The 19001-nt window shown below is 49.1% G+C and overlaps 2 protein-coding genes, 1 long non-coding RNA gene and 1 other non-coding gene across 4 annotated transcripts; all 4 read left to right on the top strand.

The window, feature by feature from the left end:
* The first annotated feature begins 806 nt into the window (after positions 1–806).
* On the top strand, positions 807–2799 carry LOC147190166 (uncharacterized). The gene is made up of 2 exons (XR_015104120.1): positions 807–1246; positions 1540–2799. It is a non-coding gene; the product is annotated as an uncharacterized LOC147190166 (long non-coding RNA).
* trnai-uau (transfer RNA isoleucine (anticodon UAU)) lies at positions 900–993 on the top strand. Its single transcript has 2 exons — positions 900–937; positions 958–993. It is a non-coding gene; the product is annotated as a tRNA-Ile (tRNA).
* Positions 2800–3775: 976 nt separating the features above from the next.
* ppm1bb (protein phosphatase, Mg2+/Mn2+ dependent, 1Bb) lies at positions 3776–12745 on the top strand. Its single transcript, XM_086138802.1, has 6 exons — positions 3776–4163; positions 7677–8519; positions 8599–8716; positions 8796–8907; positions 9187–9244; positions 9680–12745. The coding sequence occupies exons 2-6, from the start codon at positions 7689–7691 to the stop codon at positions 10001–10003; spliced, it is 1443 nt and encodes a 480-aa protein (XP_085994928.1). The 5' UTR covers positions 3776–4163; positions 7677–7688; the 3' UTR covers positions 10004–12745.
* A 4278-nt stretch (positions 12746–17023) lies between these two features.
* On the top strand, positions 17024–18909 carry six3b (SIX homeobox 3b). Its single transcript, XM_086138659.1, has 2 exons — positions 17024–17704; positions 18418–18909. Exons 1-2 carry the CDS (start codon positions 17040–17042, stop codon positions 18560–18562), a joined length of 810 nt encoding a protein of 269 aa, XP_085994785.1. The 5' UTR covers positions 17024–17039; the 3' UTR covers positions 18563–18909.
* The last annotated feature ends 92 nt before the right edge of the window (positions 18910–19001 follow it).

The following is a 19001-nucleotide window of genomic DNA, read 5'->3' as shown; positions in this document are numbered from 1 at the left end:
GAATTGGCTATTTTTTTAACTTAAATTTGCACACCCTTTCTTCTCCGACACAAGGTGACCTCAACATTAGACATGGCACAAAAAGATTTACAACTGGCCGTGAGGTTTGTAATGGTACTAGATATCTTACATTTACAAAAACTCTGCATTTAAAATGTGTTAAATTATCACTGCAACCAGTATCATAATAATAATAATAATAATATATTTTGTAATAAACATGGTCACTTTGTATTTAGGGGTCCCGGTAACTAAAAAGACGGGTATTGTGACACAAAATTCCTACTTTAATTAATTTATTGAACGCACCGTCACTGTTGCACTTAATAGCCGTGTCCCACATCCGACTTCCGTACATTTCAACAATTTTCAGCGCTTAAATGTCATCAAAATAAAATCTCAGCCATTTTAGTACTTTCATTTAGAATAAAATAAAAAGCAACGCAACAAACGTTTACAGAAGACGATCAGCCTTTACACGGGAAACGCTCGGATTTCCTATTTCATATGGTGTTATCGAATGCATCACAAACGGTTGCGTTTCGATGGCCGGGTGCTACTCGAGCATCGTTTAACTTTTACATTTTTACCAAGTTTAGGTGGTTAAATTGTCTTCAAATAATGCTATGGACAACTGATAACCTGTTTTAGTTCGGATAGAGTGAATGAAAACACAATACAATTCATGTTTTACCGAAGAAGACAGTGCTTTACAGACAAGACTCTAGTAATTCCTATTTCAAGTCGGGCATTTAAACACAACATGACTGCAACCGGAGACGTGTTTTTCCTGACCACGAGAAAGCCTCATAGAGTTTAAGTGCACTTTTGTCAATAAGAAATGCAGACCCAATTCATAGCCTTCTTCTTAACGTGTCTTTATGGAACATTTTTCTAAAGCTCCAGTGGCGCAATCGGTTAGCGCGCGGTACTTATATGACAGTATTCAGCAAAGCAATGCCGAGGTTGTGAGTTCGAGCCTCACCTGGAGCAGAGTTTTGGTGAACCACAAGTGACTAGTCCCACACGGATGGAGAGTTAAATGGTCGCAAACCGTTTCAACCTTGATCTCCATTGAAGTTCGCTTACCAGTCCGCTCTTTCACTTAACTAGGATGACAATTCAGCGCCCTGGTATTATTGTGGCCTTCGAAAAATGCTTGTGCACCTTTGGCCAGAAGCAAATAGACCTTACATGACAACTACTTTGCTCCATCGTCCTTCTGGTGCAGTGAATCAATTTACCGGTAAGGAAAAGCGGCATCTTATGGTCAACACTAACATTTTTTAAAATTCACACTGGATGGGTGGACATGCGCGGTGTATACACAAATATTTGTATTTAATTCAGAGCATTCAATTTGTTGCTCTGCAGCGACACCCTCGGGCCGAAACTCTTTTGTTGATGTCATGATATAAATTGACTACTGTACTACTAGGTACTTACTTGCGTGTGTGCGTGTGTGTGTGTGTGTGTGTGTGTGTGTGTGTGTGTGTGTGTGTGTGTGTGTGTGTGTGTGTGTGTGTGTGTGTGTGACAGAGAGAGAGGGAGCGATACCGCGTGTGTCTCTGTAAGCCGGAGCAAAGCTGGGAATGAACAAGCAGAAGATTGAAGTAATGACGTGACCCAGATGTCCTGGCGGCAGGCTGAAAATGAGAGTGCAGATCAGGGGCCCTTGTTACCCCAACCGCCCCGACCATCCGGTCATGGGGGTATTTAACAGCAGGGTGTGTGTGTGTGTGTGTGTGTGTGTGTGTGTGTGTGTGTGTGTGTGTGTGTGTGTGTGTGTGTGTGTGTGTGTGTCACATTTTTAGGAGTTCGTGCTCTCTTTGCTCTGGATTACACGTGACACTTTTCTTTTTAATTTACTCTTCAGCTTTTGGAGATGGACCGAAGAACCCGCACCCTCCCGAAAATACCCACTCATGCGCCCCGATTTCTGTAAACCCCTTTGGTAGAGCAGGTGGCTAAACAAATCACACGCCATCCTCAGCGGGCCACTTTAACGGATGAGAAGTGTGTGAGCGTGTGTGTGTGTCAGTGAAAAAAAAGGGGGACAAAAGACAACAAGAGTTTAATATTTGGGATAAGCTGTGATTGAACATCCAGCAAGATCAGAGCGGAATGATCAAATTCTGCCACTGATAATCCCTCATCTTGGAAAATTAAATACCACTCGGCTCCAACACACACACACACACACACGCACACACACTGGCAGAAAAAAGTGGGTCTTAATCTGACCTGTCTCATCACCCCACTTGCTTCCTTTGGGACGTGTTCTGATATCTGATGAGTTTTTCATTAACAAGACTCAAGTCTAATCCTGTGCGAGGAACATAAAATGACAACGGATAAGCCCACACGCATGCACACAGACACACACACACACACACACACACACACATACACACAGTCCTGATATCCAACATGACATCTTTATACACACGTATACTATTTTTTTAAGCTTTAATCGCCTCTTATCCGTCGTATTCACGCCAGTGTTATGTCTTTGCGTCGCCTCCATTGATGCATTGACTGAAGAAGAAGAAAAAGCCTTCATTTAGACTTTGTGTATCATAAACAACCATGTGGTGTAGCCTTTAGGGCTAATGCTAACATGAAATATGCGGCGGTGCTTTAACCCCTGAAGCAATGGACTGAACAACAGCTACAACATGCACCCAGACAATATAACAATACTCAAGTCTTGGTCCTCTGCATAGAATGACTCATATTAGCATCGTCCTGGTGATCTGAGAAAAATTGAATCGTCTTAATAAACAGTATATCTCTGTATCTCTGTTTGTCTGTTTTACACTCTCCCCATGTGGCCAAGGTGGTACAATGGCCAAAAACTTACAGAATGCCACTACTGCATATTTTTCAAGTACAATACTGTGGAGTGCCATTTTCCCTCATCACAATACTCATAACATTTTGGTAGTTTTGCGGGGAGTTGCTGAAAAAGACTAATGGAATTCATTTAAACAGCAAAAGATCATTTGAGCAGATTTGATTGACACTGCAACACATGGGAAGCTGAAATCTAATTGGACAAAAAAGAAAACATGCTCATACTCGAAGTAGTGCAGCCAAGGAATCCCTAAATGAAGAGAATAAACTGTTAAGAATAAAAGAAAACATTTATTGGACAACTACTAAAATGTAGGTTGCAAATGCAGCTCAGTGGTTCTGGAAGCGTTTAAGCTCTTGATTGCCCATCACTGCTCAAATACATCTTGTGCATGAGATGACATTGTGCACAGTAATGATTGCTTGTGTGTGTGTGTCCTTATGATAAGGTGAGCAGGGATCAATGTGCAAAGTGTCGTGGGTGCAGCCAGCCGTGCAAAAAGGAGAAAAGTCAAAAGCATGACTCGAGACATTTTTCAACATGAGAGCGGGGCGCTTCATTTTTACATATCGGGACACTCCTACGGGTAAAATGTGGAGCATCGCAAAAGCTTTTTAAACACATTTAAGCTTCCCACGGGTGTTCCATTATCGTTTAAAGTATATTTTGAACTTCACCTTTGTGGGTCGATTTCAAAGTTGTACCCTCGGGAGCGCTGACATTATCGCCCCCGTTTTGAACTCCGCCTCGACGGTGCACACACGTACAAGTGAACGAGCGCGTTGGGAGCTGTCAGATAAACCAATGAGCGCGTCGTGTTTGGCTAACTGACATGGAAGGCAGCAAATGAGTTAACGTCTCGACCCGGGGCCTTTCCACCAATCAGCGAGCGCGTACCCAAAATAACACCTCCTCTTGTTCAGCACCCAAAGTCGAAGGAAAGCTCTGCTCGTGGGCCTTTCAATGGAGCAAAGTGTTACGTTTGTCACTGTTGTATAATATTACCCACTTCTCCTTCTCCCCCAGCTTTTTTAAACGGAATTTTCTTGCATTCAATGCTGAGGGGAGCCGAAGTATAGCGTCAAACATGCGTAAAAATCAACGCCATCCAAGCAGGGAACCACCGAGAGAGGATTTAACGCCGCTCAACTGAGGCCAATCTCGAATCATTATTCTTTTCCCTTTCCCCGTTTTGTCCTTCTCGCTCAAATAAGGAAACGTAGCTCCGCAGAGAAGCTTCTCGAGGCTTTTCGACGACGACAAGCCAGCAAAGATTGGATCCGGAGTCGCGGAACGACGGGATAACGTAAGTAGCCCATGCTAAATCCGCCTGTGTGTGTGTGAGTATGCTAACACTTTAGCATTGGAGTGTCACTCGTAAGTAGGCCTTTCCGCAGCAACACGGGGATCGTTTTGAGTTACATTCCGTTTTTGGATTTGAGTTAAATAAATCATTGGGTTTTGGGACGAAAACACATGCGTGCGTTAATGGATGCTTAACGTGTAAGTTTTAAAGCAAGGCCTAGCAGAGTTTGAGAAGTCCTTAACGACAACAGTGAAGTTTTCAAAGTTACCCCCCCCCCAACCAATCATCACCAGCCGTCGTCATAAACAGCCGCGGTTGCTCCGATTAAAAAGGTTGTTTTTAAAAGTCGGAGTTGGAATGACGTAAACTGGCCAAGCTACATAGTTAGCAATAAAGCTATTTTTGTTGTGGGGCAATGACCCGAAGCCTGCCAGATATGTAATCGTGCAGATTTTTGTCATTGTCACTGTGGAGCAGGTTAGCTTAGCCTCCAGGTTGTAACGACGCTGCGATTACACTCGCACACTGTAATCCTAACCCCCCACCAATATGGCGACTGCGATTGAATAGGCGATTTTCTTTTTTTATCAAGGGCCTCTACAGTGTATTTTTTTAAAATAAGCACTAGCAAAATAATCATCTGTATTAGAATAAAAAAATGCTAGATTTATTATATTTGAATGTTTTGGTTTTATCGATGTGTTGTATGCTAAAATAAAGGCAAATGAGCCATGAATAAAATGAAAGACATTTTACGTATCCACTCCAATTAGAAACGTAGTCAACATTGACTTGCAGTCTTGTGAAGTGTTCCCTATGGCAACTTCACCAAATCGTACCAAACAAGCGTGGTGTAAATGTAAGTCAGTGAGTCAACACAAGCTTTGGCACAGTTTAGGGGTCTGTGACCTCACCTGATGTTGGGCGTATGCATCGTACCTTTCTCACCAGCTGATAGAGCCATTGTACAGAGACAAAAACAAAAAGAAACCATGCAGATTTAAAAAAGACCCCAAAATGTTGCTGCCCAAGCAACAAGTTGGTCAGCAAAAAATTATTTAATTCATGGGAGAGTCTCCCGCCTTTACGACAATAACACCAGATAAGCGTTGCACAGATACGCAATTTAGTATGTAGGAGATGGGTGGGCTATTTGTACACCATTTTAGGTCGAAGGTGTCATTTCATCTAATAACAGTTAGCTTGCTACCTTAATGCTAACCTTTAAAGTGACACGCCATAGATAGGCTAATGGAAATGAGCCTAGATCTTATGGCAACGATGCACATTTTTAAACAACTGCTACTTTACCCACTTGGAGCAGCAGCGCGTCGAAACACGATCGAGGGATGCTCAGAGGCCGATGTATATTCTTTCTACTTTGTTGGACTGAGAACAAGAATTTGAAAACGGCTAATGTGGTACCCAACTGAAGGTGCGCGTCTGGTCAATTCAAATTTGGCTGTTCTAAGGCCACCCAAAAACGTCCCGCCCCAGACAGCAAACTGACAAATTGCGTGCGTTTACTGTGCGTCCCAGCATGGCAGACCTCCAAACAAATTAGCCATCGGAATTAGTGGCTGGAAGCTTCTACGCTAACCGCGTCGCCTCTTTAGAGCAACACTCCGCGGCGTTATGTAATCTACCCCGACCTTCCACTTCCCTCTTTGTAGTTGCTGCTTTTTTGGCAGACGTACGTGTCTGAGGCTGGGTTTCGGGGTCGATCCCGCGGTCACGGGGCGGGGGACGACAAGTGTTTTTTTTTTTTATTTTTTTTTTGGTGATGGCTTAAGCGGTGGCTTTGCGGCATTCCCGGTGTTAACGTGTCGTGGGAGTATGCCGTGTTTATTTTGACAGCGCTCCTGCATGTCTCCATTCAGGGCTTTAACGGCAGGATGATGCAATGCCCCTTCCTTCCTTCTCGCTTGCAGCGCTTGTGTTTGAGACACACGGTAGTTTACGGGGGGGGCGGGGGAATCGTTGTCGATGAATGAAGCTAAGCCTGCAGGGTGGGTGGTTGCTAGGCGACGGCTGCGTGTTTGTTTTATTTTTAACCCGAATCACTGCCGGCGCGAACATACCAGGTCTCTGCTCTCGCGTTCCTCCCGACGTCGCTCGCACGCTGAGTGGCGGGCCGGGTCGGGAGGGTTTCATTTTCCACAATGGCGTCGTGGCCCGCCCCGGCCGTGAAACCTAAAGCGGCCCCAGTGTATTAATAGAGTGTTTCCTCACACGCTCATGCGCGCATTCCAACGAAAACGGTTGTAGCGGCGGCCTTTTTTGGGCACGTTCCCGTCATGTCGCATGGGAGGAAATCGATATGTCAGATGGCTTTTGTAATGCTGAGAAAACTTGTGTTGGGCATCAAAATGAAAAGTTTCTGAGAATGTTTTACAGGGAAAATGCCAGGAAGTGCTGCCACTGTTCAAATGGATCATTATTCCTTTGTCCTAAATTGCAACTAATTGGTAATCAAAGCAATCGACAATTATTTTGATGACTGAGTCTTCGCTCAGGGACAATGTTTTATTTGAAATTTTGCTGCTGGGGATCTCAACCTCTCAAAAGGGAATTTTCCTGGTTTCTGTCGTCCTCAATGCGAGCAGACTCATTTTCTTTGCGTTTAGTAAAAAAAAAAAAAAAAAAAAATTAGACCATTGCAAACATCGCCTTTTCACTTGGAGAAGATTAATCAGCTACTGTAAGAGAGCGGGATTGAAAAATTCTACAGCGCCCCTCCAGTTTCCGCGGGTAGGTTGCTCCAGAGTAGCGGAGGCTGAATAGATAAAGTTCTTAAAGCTGCTGACTTCTTTTTTCGCTCTTGGAGTCACCAAATGGCCCAGCATGTTGTCAGCGCAAGTCTGACATGAATTTTGAACTATTATCGTGATTCCCTCCCTGATATCGTCCCAATTCTTAGACTAATAAAGGTTTTCTAGCTATCTATCTATTTACCAGGTTGGACTTTGACCCACTGCTTACGCTCCGGCGTGACACCGGCTTCCCTAGCCAACTTGGCTAATAGCATTGGCCGCCCTGCGTGGCTCTTTGTATAACTGGATGAGGCTTTACAGACATTGCCGTAATCCCCCCCGCCCACTTTCCTCCTCTGCGATCCTTGTCTTTATTGTCAGGAACTGTGGCTCTCTCCGTGCGCTAAGTCATTAAAAGCGCTCCATCACTTAGGCGGCGTTTTAAGTCCTGCCAAAGTGCTGACGCGCACCAAAAAGGAACCGAGCAGATGATTTACAGAAGGCTCATTTCATTGGCTACTTGGGGTCATGTTCCAAACACTAAACGGTTTAACGCGTCGTCGTTTTTTGTAATGGGTGCTGCCTTCACGCTGGCAAATCGGTGTCACGGTAGAGCCGGCATTTATCTGCCTGGGCAAAGCCAGAACGGCGGCAGATGATTTTGAGAGGACACCTTAACCACGACGACGAAAACGTGTTTGGCGCCACGCTGTCGCCAACGTAACTTCTTTGTGCTCGCCCCCCCCCGGTTGGTCTTCAGCTGTAGGCAGCAATGGGTGCGTTCCTGGACAAGCCGAAGACGGAGAAGCACAGCGCCCACGGCGACGGCAACGGCCTTCGCTACGGCCTGAGCTCCATGCAGGGCTGGCGGGTGGAGATGGAGGACGCCCACACGGCCGTGGTCGGCCTCCCCCACGGACTCACAGACTGGTCCTTCTTCGCGGTCTACGACGGCCACGCCGGCTCCCGCGTGGCCAACTACTGCTCCGGCCACCTGCTGGAGCACATCTTGTCCGGCGGCGCCGAGTTCAGCTCGGGGCCCGGCTCCGTGGAGGGCGTGAAGGACGGCATCCGGGCGGGCTTTCTGAAAATCGACGAGTACATGCGCAGCTTCTCCGACCTGCGGCAGGGCCTGGACCGCAGCGGCTCCACGGCGGTGTGCGTGCTGCTCAGCCCCAGCCACCTCTACTTCATTAACTGCGGAGACTCGCGGGCCGTGCTGAGCCGAGACAACAAGGTGGGCTTCTCCACGCAGGACCACAAGCCCTGCAACCCGCGCGAGAAGGAGCGCATCCAAAAGGCCGGCGGCTCGGTCATGATCCAGAGGGTAAACGGCTCTCTGGCCGTTTCTCGGGCCCTGGGGGACTATGACTACAAATGCGTGGACGGCAAGGGGCCCACAGAGCAGCTGGTGAGCCCCGAGCCCGAGGTGTGCGTGCTGGAGCGGGCGGCCGAGGGGGACGAGTTCGTGGTGCTCGCCTGCGACGGCATCTGGGACGTCATGTCCAACGAGGAGCTGTGCGAGTTTGTGCGTTCGCGACTTCTGGTGTGCGAGGACCTGGAGAAGGTGTGCAACGCGGTGGTGGACACCTGCCTCCACAAAGTAAGCTGCAAAAGAAGTCGGTCCGCGTCTTCGCTTCCGGCATTCGCTCGTCTTTGACATCTGCACTGTCACGTTGCAGGGGAGCAGAGACAACATGAGCGTGGTCCTGGTGTGTCTACCCGGCGCTCCCAAAATCTCAGAGGAGGCCGTCAAGAAAGAGGAAGAGTTGGACAAATATCTGGAGGCCCGCGTCGAGGGTCGGCGCACCACCGCGTTTAAACACACGCCTCTCCTCGGCTCAGGAAGGCTAACCCGGTTCCCGTTCTTATTTTCCAGAGCTCTTTGCCAACTGCGGCGAGGCCGGAACGCCCGACCTGGTGTCTGTGCTGAGGAGCGTCGCCACAGAGAACATCCCCAACCTTCCGCCGGGTGGAGGCCTGGCTAGCAAGTAGGTAACACGCGAGGGACGGGCGATTCACAAGGGTCGCGGGCGTGCCGGAGCCTATCCGTCTTTGGGCAAGGGGGGGCATACAACAAAAACCAAAACAAATTTGGGGGGAAAATTATTTTGAAGGGAAAAAAAATTGGCTGCGATCCTCAAGTACACCCACAGGAAGGATAAAAATGTGTTGCTCTTCAGCAACCTCCATGAAATCGGTGTCTCTGCATTTGAGTCGCTCTGTGCGTGTGTATATATATATACATTTTTTTTTTTCCCCTTGCGCAGACGAAGCGTGATCGAAGCAGTGTACAACAAGCTGAACCCTCACAAAGAAGAAGAAGGGGTGAGTCTGCAGTTCTTTCTTCTTTATAGCCTCAACCAAAGCACTCACCTCTTCATAACCGCTCACCTCTTCATGTCATTCACACATGCACTCCAGCCTGGTGTGCGTGTGTGTGTGTGTGTGTGTGTGTGTGTGCCTTCGTAAGTTTCCTAAGGTGTGCACCTCAGGCTCCACGTGAGTGAGGTTTTACGCACCTTGGGGCGTGTGTGTCTTTTCTTCTGTCTGTGGGTGTCTCTGTGCATTCATTGCAAATATGGCGACGGGTTGACGTTCAAGCTAAAGAGGGAGCCGAGGCATGACGCCATGACAAGCGTTCTTTTGACGCAATAGTGTGGGTGCGTGTGTGTGTGTGTGTGTGTGTGTGTGTGTGTGTGTGTGGCGGTGGTGGCGGCGCGCGCCCCCAGCAGAGTCTGACCCCCTGGCGTGTTACCTCAGGCTTGTGCGGGGGGAGAGGAGGAGAGTGAGGAGGGAGAAGGCGGCAGCGGGCCGGCGGCTCACCTGCTGGAGGCGCTGCGGCAGTTCCGCCTCCACCACCGGGGGCAGTACCGCGCCGCCCTGGAGGACTCCCTGGCCGCCTACCAGTTGCGCCCCGAAGGAGCGGGCCAGCGCAGGAGGACCGACGGCGGAGGCGACCACGACGACGGCCGGGAGCGAACCGCCTCCCCTCCCTCTCCCCCCTCGCCCCCGCCCTCACCCGCCGCTGCCGAGTCCGACGCCTGCCAAGACGCGCTCGCTCCTGAGTCCGATCCCGCCTTTTGACTCCCGTCTTGACGGGCCGCTCCTTCTCCTCCTCCTCTTCCTTTCCTCCTCGTCCTCTTCTTTTCTTCCGTCACATCGTTACTCTCGATCCTGAGTTTCCGAACACGTTGGTCTGCTCACGTTCTGCCTCTTTAGTTGACACCTGGGGCCAATGTCAACTTTCTGTTCTGCGCTCCCCCCCCCCCACCCCGGCCCCCCTTGCTCGCTTGTCAGCCAGCCAGGCACCCGTTTTGACACTCGACCTAAAAGGACCCGCCGCAGACCTTTTCGTCCCGTGTACTTCCGGGTGGCAAAATTGACATTGATTGATCCAAATTTTGAAGGAAATATGGAAAAAAAGCACAACCTTTGGTTATGTCTAGTTTTGTAAACCCCAAACTGCATTTTTGATGTTTTTAGTTCAGGGTTTTTTTTTTGGTTTGTTTTGTTTTGCCATCTGGAAGTGCCCTGGCACCGATTGTGAACAAACATGAAAAGCTTCATGGCGAGAGTGCCTGCATATAAGTGGAGCCTTGGCTTGAGCATTACTTGTTGGTACCCCCAGTTGCCCCCCCCCCTCTTACGCCCCACACCCAACTCGCACTGGATGGGACAAAGAGGGGACACTCAGAACTGCTTTCCCGAACACACTCCACTATTTTCTTTTCACACTCAGAACACACTCTTGTGTGCGTGTGTACGTGTGTTTGTATGCAAAGTGATACTTTTGTGTGTGTGTCTGCATGAGACTGAGCAGGTGACCAATGATTGCTGCTGAGATTATCCTTTTTTTTTTTTTTTTGTTAACTGCAAATTGTCTCCTGTCTGTGCGTGTAGTTGTGTGTGGGTGTGGGTGGTTGGGTTTCGAGGGTGTCTCGCTGCCGCCACTACCCGGTCATTTAAAAATGAGAGTCACCTTGAGGCTTCAATGTTAGCTAACACTCCATCCACGGGAAGTTGAACACAAACACATCGAGCGTTAATTATTGTGAGGTGCACACCGAATCAGGTCACACATGTATCCAAGGCACTTTGTGTGTGTGTGTGCGTGCGTGCGTGAGTCCGGTTACACGGGGCCAAATCAGTCTCGCATGGTAAATAAAAATGATTTCAGGTACATTGCTATGTCGTGTCTTGTGTGCAAACCGGTCCCCCAACATCCTCGTCGTCATCCTCATCCCAACGTAAATTGATGGACATGGTGCAGATGAGAAATCTGACACAAGATCAGTGGGTATGATTCGGTGCCATTTTCCCACCTTTTTGACGGAAGGAGGTGGTGACAACGTTTCAGAACCGGCCCCAAAGGTTCTTCGACCGCTCCGAATTCCGAGCTTCAGTTGTGGCTCTGTCCTATTGAAAGCAACAGAAGGAAGCCAATTTGGACTGCAAAACTTCCACAAAAGATGCTAATTGACTCTTCCAAAAGCCACAGAGACATTATTTCTGCCTCTGAGCAAAGCTTGCCCCCCCCCCCATACCCGTTTTTAAGTCCCGACAGGTGTCTTGGCGACACCCGGCAAGGTGAGTCGCCGTCAGGTCGTTTGTCCCGTCATCGGACTCTGTGCAAAGATGCCCCCCCTGCTTTGGAGTGCAACCCGGCGCTATTTAAAGCGACCCTTGAAACTAACCGTCTCCCTCCCTTCTCTTTGACCCGCCCAGTGCGCCAGCGAGCCGGAAGACCCCTGGTAGCCGTGGCGACCGCCTGCGTCCCCCTCCGCCGAGGCGCTGGATTGCATCCGCAGCAGGAGGAGGAGGAAGAGGAGGCTCTCTCTTGCGCCATGTTCTTTCTCCACTTTAAGGGGACTTTTGGTGTGTGTTGGAGTGTGTCGGTTGTGTGCGCGCACGTTGTGTGTGTGTGTGTGTGTGTGCGCACGCCTGTGCAGGTGGGACGACAACATGACGCGCATCCACACACGCAGACCGCCTCAAATTGGGAAGGGGAAATTGTCAAGATTTTATGAACTGAAGCATTGTGATGGTAAAGATTTTTACTTGATTTTTTTTCTCCTCCCTGAGTAATCATCGCCTGACTTCACAATACCGTGAGGACCGCACGTGTGTCACAGTGTGTCATTTTTCTCCCCAGCCCCCCTTTTTCCACACCAAACACACGCACACGCATTAACACTTTCCACACGTGCTGTATGTGTTGTGCCACCCACGCAGGCCGCGCTGCATGAGGACTCCACATGTTCAAAGACATGTCATTGATTGATTGACACTGACTGACTCCGCCCCCCTGATCCCCCCCACCCCCACCCCCCCAGCAGCTTCTGGACTCTTGAGGTGATAATCAGACATTAAGGAAAGGCAGGATGGATCTTGTGGACGTGGGTAAGCGTTTAAAAGGGGCGCTTAAGAGTGTAGTATCACTGGTTGGACTTTCTGATTGTTGGTGAGGGGGCCGTGACCTTACGTACCCCCCCCCCCTTTCCTAGCACACTTGGAAGTGCACATGGCGGCATGTTGTTTCAATTGTTCCCCCCCATTGTCCATGAGGTTCCTTAGCCGCTCGCTTCGTAGAGTGAGTGAAGTGGTTGTTTTAAAAATAATTCAGTACGTTTCTGGTTCTCATGTTTGTATTGCTGTTGTTTGTTTGTTTGTTTGCACTCAACATTTGATTACAGAAAAAAAGCGTCTATATATAAAATAAAACGAGAGAAAGGGGGAATGAAACCCCGCCACGGTCAAGTGCTGGATATCCTTTTCTCTCCCGCAAGGAAGTGCAGTGGGTGTTTTCAAAATAAAAGGTGACGAGGAGAGCTCAGTGTTGTGAATATTAGCTTGAGAAATGGTTTGATCACTTTTGTTCTCTCACATTTTGTGGTGTCTTAGTCTCAAGAAATCCTTTCTATTTGGGCGAAAATCGAGATGAAAAGAAGCCAATATTTTAGTTCTTCTTTTCCTTGTTTGAGGCAAGATGACCCTGTTAAGATTAAAACAGGTGCTCACAGCATATGCTGCTTTTGCTAAAACGATTTGGGCCTTTGCACTCGAATAACGTTGCGCTGCCACAAAATTGGAGCCCCATCTAATCTGTGACACTCGTTTAAATCATAATCACATTGCGTCTTTAAAGTCTTCTCAATCATCGGTGGGATTAGAGGATTTGTGTTCAAATGTGAATGAGCAATCCAAATATACTGTATGAATAATACAGTACAGTGGATGTTTTTTTTGGGGGGGGGGGTTACATTCAATTTGGATGATTGTTTGGCACGCGTGTGCCCACAATCCACTTAAGGGTTAGTGATGAAACGATGTTGACCCGTTAGAAAGTAGCATATGCGCACCCCAGCCGGGATCGTATTTAATCTCCTCCCCTTTCATTCGTTTGTGTCAAGAAAAGCAAACAAAGCACACCAAAATACGGGCACCCATGTCACTCACTAGGCCAGAGCCTGCATTTTAAAGCCACAAACACTCAGTCACAGATACTCCAGTAAGTGGAGCCTATCCCAGCTGTCTTCAGGTACACGCTGAACTGGTTGGTGCAAGGCGCACCTCGACAAACAACCGCGGGCGCTTACAATCACACCGAGGGACAATTTCGAGCGTTTCATCAACCTGCCATGCACGTTTTTGGAATGTGGGAAGAAACCGGTGGACCCGGAGAGATCCCACGCAGGCAGGGGGGAGAACATGCAAACTCCACACAGGAAGGCCAGCTCCCGGAATCGAAACCCGCACCTCTGCATTGTGAGGCCGACGAGCTAACCAGTTGCGCAGCGTATTACCAAACGTTTATTATTAAAAAGAAATGTTTTCCATATTTCACTTTCTGAACATCTAATGTACCCTTACATTTTATGTGCTCAGATTGTGAAATATGCAGGAAGGCCTCCTGCCAAAATTGTTGTTTATTTGTTTAATTCTATGGAAATTCTGCAAAAGTAGTCGTCCCAAATTCTATGCATGGTTACAAATTGCAATGCCCCCCCGCCACCCTCCCTGGGGCGAATGCCCACGTGAAGCATATGATTTTGAGTGGAATAATTTAGAAGATGAGCAGCCGGCCATTGTTATCGGGATAATCTGGCTCTTGCTGCTCAGATAGGTTAACATGCGGCGGATTAGAGGGGGATTACCCCCCGCCTTCCTAACACCAGACAAGACCTGCCCCCCCCCCCACTCACAATGTCACCCCACCTTTCGCCTGTTTTTTAAAAAAATTTAGCTTTCTCCATTTTCTTTCACGCACGTCGTTTTTGTGTGTGTTTAAAAGCCACCAAAGACAATTTAGCTGTGATCTATTTAAAAGTAATACAATTTGAAATATATTGTTTGGTGTCAAAAAACAAAAAAAAAATTCAAAAAGTTATTTTTTATTATTGAAATGAATAATCCTGGATCTTGGTAAAACAATTATATATACAGTATTAGTACCGCTTGATCCTCACTAGGGTCGCGGGGGGTGCTGGAGCCTATCCCAGCCGTCTTCGGGCAGTAGGCGGGGACACCCTGAATCAGTTGCCAGCCAATCGCAGGGCACACAGAGACGAACAACCATTCACGCCCACACTCACACCTAGGGACAATTTAGAGCGTCCAATCAGCCTGCCATGCATGTTTTTGGAATGTGGGAGGAAACCGGAGCACCCGGAGAAAACCCACGCAGGCCCGGGGAGAACATGCAAACTCCACACAGGGAGGCCGGAGCTGGAATTGAACCCGGTACCTCTGCACTGTGAAGCCGACGTGCTAACCACTGGACTACCGGGCCGCCTAGTATATATTATATATATAATTTTTTAAAATTCAAAGTCATGTTTAGCTTTGTGTGGGCAATCATGCTAATTGCTACCTTGCGTTTGTCCATTAGCAGACATCGATTTGTGCTCCAGCTGTTTTTATTTTTGTGGCTTGCCCGGCAACGTTTACCGTCGCCGTTATTTCAGCCCTCATGTGACACTGTCGTGCCTCCCCATGCCCACACGGGGCCCAACATCTGCCCCAATCTGCGGATTTATTAGTCAAATTATCTGATTATCTTGTTTGTCCGTTTTGTGTTTTCATGTTTGCGTCCCCCCCACCCACCACCACCTGTCTCCATGTTGTTTGTGCACATCTGCGACACCCGCGGCATTGGTCCCTTCCACATGTTCCACCTGACAATACCTGCAGGTGACTGCCTTTTTTTTCCCTCTCATTTTTGATTAACTTGTGAAGTCCAGATGTTTTTATTTTTACTTCCTGACGCTATGCTAAGCTAATGCCACTTGCCCCCCCCCACACACACACACCACCACCACCACCACTGTCCTACCCCCTGCCCACACCATTGTGCCAAAAACTCTGCTGGCGAGTGCACACCAAACAAAAGTCCCCCAAAGAGGCAGGAAGTGATTAGCGGCTTAACGAAGACGGAGGAGGCTCAGGGTGACCCCCGTGCCCCTCCTAATGGCGTCAGGTACAGTTAAAGTTTGGTTGAAGTGGGAGGAGGGGGCTTAAGAGGTCAGTGTTAAGTTGTCAGAGGTCAGCGGAGAGGTTAATTGGGGGCTGTTTTTTTTTTTGTTTACCGCAGAGCAAGGATAAGCACTCCGAAAGTGTCGTCCATCTTTACACTAATTGTTCCGCCTCTGAAAGGGGGCAAGTGACTTGATTGTCGTTTGTGTGGACCCGCCATGGTGTGGATGACTCTTTTGTTGTATATATCCAGTAAATGTGCCCCTCTTGCGTCTTCTTTAGCCCTTCAAAATAAAAAAAGAGCTGATAACGTTTGCATTGTAACCAAAGCATAATTGATTGACACAAGGCCTTTTTCCTTACGCTCATGACATCGTAAAACGGATTGAAGTGCAAGATGAAGGGATTACCTCGACAAACATCATCTGCAGTGAAAAAGGGGCGCAGGATTTGCCAACAACACAAACCAGCCCCCAAGGCCCGTCGTTGCGGCTAATTGGACGTAACCCCGTTCAAAGCACCCGCGCGACCCCTTTTTTCCACACCCACAGCACATCTGCATCGCATCATCCGGCAGAGTTGACGGCAAAGGAGGAATTGATGTGCGGTAAATCCGAAAAAAGTATGTCATGGCTCTTCATTTTGTCCCGCTTGCAAAATAAAATTTGGACCGTTCACATGTATCGATCCCTGACGTGAACTGCCCTTCCGGACCCCCACTTGGCCAAAAGTGGCACGCTCCCAAGCATATGCCGCTGCCGGCCCACCAACATGTGTTAATGTTGATTGAACGATGCGCCGCCATTAGACTAATGTTAGCTCATCTTTAATCCAAGCGGCCACGAGAATGCGGATTTGCGGCCAGTTTTAACAATATGAGAGAACAGACAAAAGTGATTAGAGCGGCGCGAGATACACGCGCTGTCCGTCTATCAGCCCGGCTACCTGTCCGTCCGTCCATGTCGATTGCTCGCTATCTGGCCACAGAACATCTTTTTAATTATTGCACGGGATGGCGGAGCCTATCCCAGCTGTCTTCGGGCGGTAGGTGTGGGACACCCTGAACCGGTTGCCAGCCAACCGCAGGGCACACAGAAACAAACAACCATCCACGCTCACACTCACACCTGGGGACAATTTGGAGTGTTCATTCAGCCCGCCATGCGTGTCTTAGGAATGTAGGAGGAAAGTGGAGTACCCGGAGAAAACCCACGCAGGCCCGGGGAGAACATGCAAACTCCACACAGGAAGGCCGGAGCTGAAACTGAACCCGTGCCTCTGCACTGTGAAGTCAACGTGCTAACCACTCGACTACCGGGCCATCTTAACTCTACTTTTGAAAATAAAATAGCAAATTGTGCAATTACGCCCATTGAAACATCCCCAATTTAGTTGATTGACTTTTGACTTTTGCATCGGTCGTCACATCGTAACAAGTGAATTCTAAATGGTCGGATCAAGTGCTGTCCCCCGAATGGGTTTGAGGATCGCGCGGGCGTCTCGCTGTGGATGTTTCGAACGAGAGCGTCGTCAGTGTGTCCAATCAGAAGTCCGAGCGACGGTCCCGCCCTCCCTCCAAGGTGCGCTCAAAGAGCGCATCCCGGAGCGGCTTGTCTCCACACGGTCCGGGCGTCTCCGTCCCTTCCACATGGTGTTCAGGTCGCCCCTCGACTTCTTCTCCGCCTCCCGCCTGCTCTTCCCCCACCCGGCGGATGGCCCCTCGGGTGACCCCCCGCTGTCCGGCGCCCCTCTGCCGGGCCTGTGCTTCTCGGCGTCGCAGATCGCCAGCGTGTGCGAGACGCTGGAGGAGACGGGCGACGTGGAGCGCCTGGCGCGCTTCCTCTGGTCCCTCCCGGTGACCTCGGACGGCCGCGACTCCATCTCGGAGCACGAGTCGGTGCGGCGCGCCCGCGCCGTGGTGGCCTACCACAGCGGCAGCTTCCGCGAGCTCTACCGCATCGTGGAGACGCACCGCTTCACGCGGGCTTCGCACGGCAAGCTGCAGGCCATGTGGCTGGAGGCGCACTACCGCGAGGCGGAGAAGCTGCGCGGCCGGCCGCTGGGCCCCGTGGACAAGTACCGCGTCCGCAAGAAGTTCCCGCTGCCGCGCACCATCTGGGACGGCGAGCAGAAGACGCACTGCTTCAAGGAGCGCACGCGCGGGCTACTGCGCGAGTGGTACCTGCAGGATCCCTACCCGAACCCCGGCAAGAAGCGCGAGCTGGCGCACGCCACCGGCCTCACGCCGACCCAGGTGGGGAACTGGTTCAAGAACCGCAGGCAGCGAGACCGAGCCGCGGCCGCCAAAAACAGGTGAGATGCTCCCGCCGGTGGGATTGCTTGGGGGAGGGGGGGGGGGGGCTCTGCCGGGCCTGTGCTTCTCGGCGTCGCGATGACAACTTGGAACCGCGGCCGTTTGCCTAAACGAGCTTCTCTGTGATCCCCTCACCCTCGGAGTGGCTTTACTATAGCCGAGGGCGGCGCCCCACCGGTGGCTGGAGCCGTGCGTAAAAGGAGCATTCACGCGTAAAAGCGCGCAGGCATTCAAACTTGTTGGTTTGGGGGAATTTCGATCAAGCAGAACTAACCGCGTCTGTCTCAGACTCCAACTGCACTCTCGGGGGGGGGGGGGCGTGTGAAGGGGACGATATTCGATTTATTATTTCTCGACACTCTTCTTTTGCTTGAAAAGAAAAGAACGTCAGGTTTTCACCATGCATTGAAACGTGTCTTTTTAGTGTTGAATGATGGCACGTTTAGCGTTTTCCTGATCTCAAGTGTTTTCTTTTTCTCAATGTTGACGTTAGCATTATCAAAGTACAGTCGAATGCAAATAATGCAAAACTTTTTAAGGTCATTCAAACCATTTTTACCTTCAAAATTGTTTTTTTTCTTCATATTTTTGCCATTTAATTTTTCATATACAATAACGAGTCCTCATTGAAATTACTTATTGAGAGCTTATTATTATAATTTTTTATCTGCAATATAATTCAAAAGTGCACACATTTGCCGCCCCTGCTCAGGTTGCAGCACCACCGCATGTGTTCTGAGGGCGTCGGTCATCCCCTGGGCGGAGGGGCGTGCATGAGTCCGGACGCGAACGCGGACCGAGCTGACGGCCAAACAATTCTCTCGGTAACGGACAGTGACTCGGACCTGGAGGTGTGATTAATTCTTCTTCTTATTATTATTATTATGAATAATATTGGGAAAAACATCGACTCTGGTTACAAAGACCCTGTTGTGGTCCCACCCAGCGGGAGGAAGGTGAGAGCAAGCAATAAATGTCCCCCGATCCTCGCCCATTGACACGTTCCCCTGCGTGTGGCAACCATATTCAGATCTTTTTTTTTTTAATTATTCATATCTCCCGAGTATCCACAGCTGTAGACAATCACTCAAAAGCTTCATCCCTCGTCTTGAGTCCTGATTTATTCAATGTTGACTTCCAATGTTTTTATTTACTTGAAATCAAATGTTTTGCTATTTTATATAAATAAAAGTATTTAATGTAAGTGAATGCTCTTCCATGAGTGCTTGTGTCTTGTTGGGCATTTTTATTTTTAATTGTTTTAATATTCACACACTGCAGAAACATCCATCGATG

The sequence above is a fragment of the Hippocampus guttulatus genome, chromosome 19, assembly GCF_054856545.1.
Source record: "Hippocampus guttulatus isolate MCC_2025c chromosome 19, RoL_Hgut_1.0, whole genome shotgun sequence".
Lineage (NCBI taxonomy): Eukaryota > Metazoa > Chordata > Actinopteri > Syngnathiformes > Syngnathidae > Hippocampus > Hippocampus guttulatus.
The sequence above is the reverse complement of the archived record's forward strand: the minus strand, read 5'-3'. Positions and strand labels throughout refer to the sequence as shown.

Bases quoted from the DNA above. Each gene is read 5' to 3' on its own strand.
- six3b (XM_086138659.1), top strand. From the start codon at position 17,040: ATGGTGTTCAGGTCGCCCCTCGACTTCTTCTCCGCCTCCCGCCTGCTC. The intron at 17,705-18,417 runs GTGAGATGCTCC...GCCCCTGCTCAG, and splicing joins GCCGCGGCCGCCAAAAACAG to GTTGCAGCACCACCGCATGT.
- ppm1bb (XM_086138802.1), top strand. From the start codon at position 7,689: ATGGGTGCGTTCCTGGACAAGCCGAAGACGGAGAAGCACAGCGCCCAC. The intron at 8,908-9,186 runs GTAGGTAACACG...CCCCTTGCGCAG, and splicing joins GGTGGAGGCCTGGCTAGCAA to ACGAAGCGTGATCGAAGCAG. The intron at 9,245-9,679 runs GTGAGTCTGCAG...GTGTTACCTCAG, and splicing joins CTCACAAAGAAGAAGAAGGG to GCTTGTGCGGGGGGAGAGGA.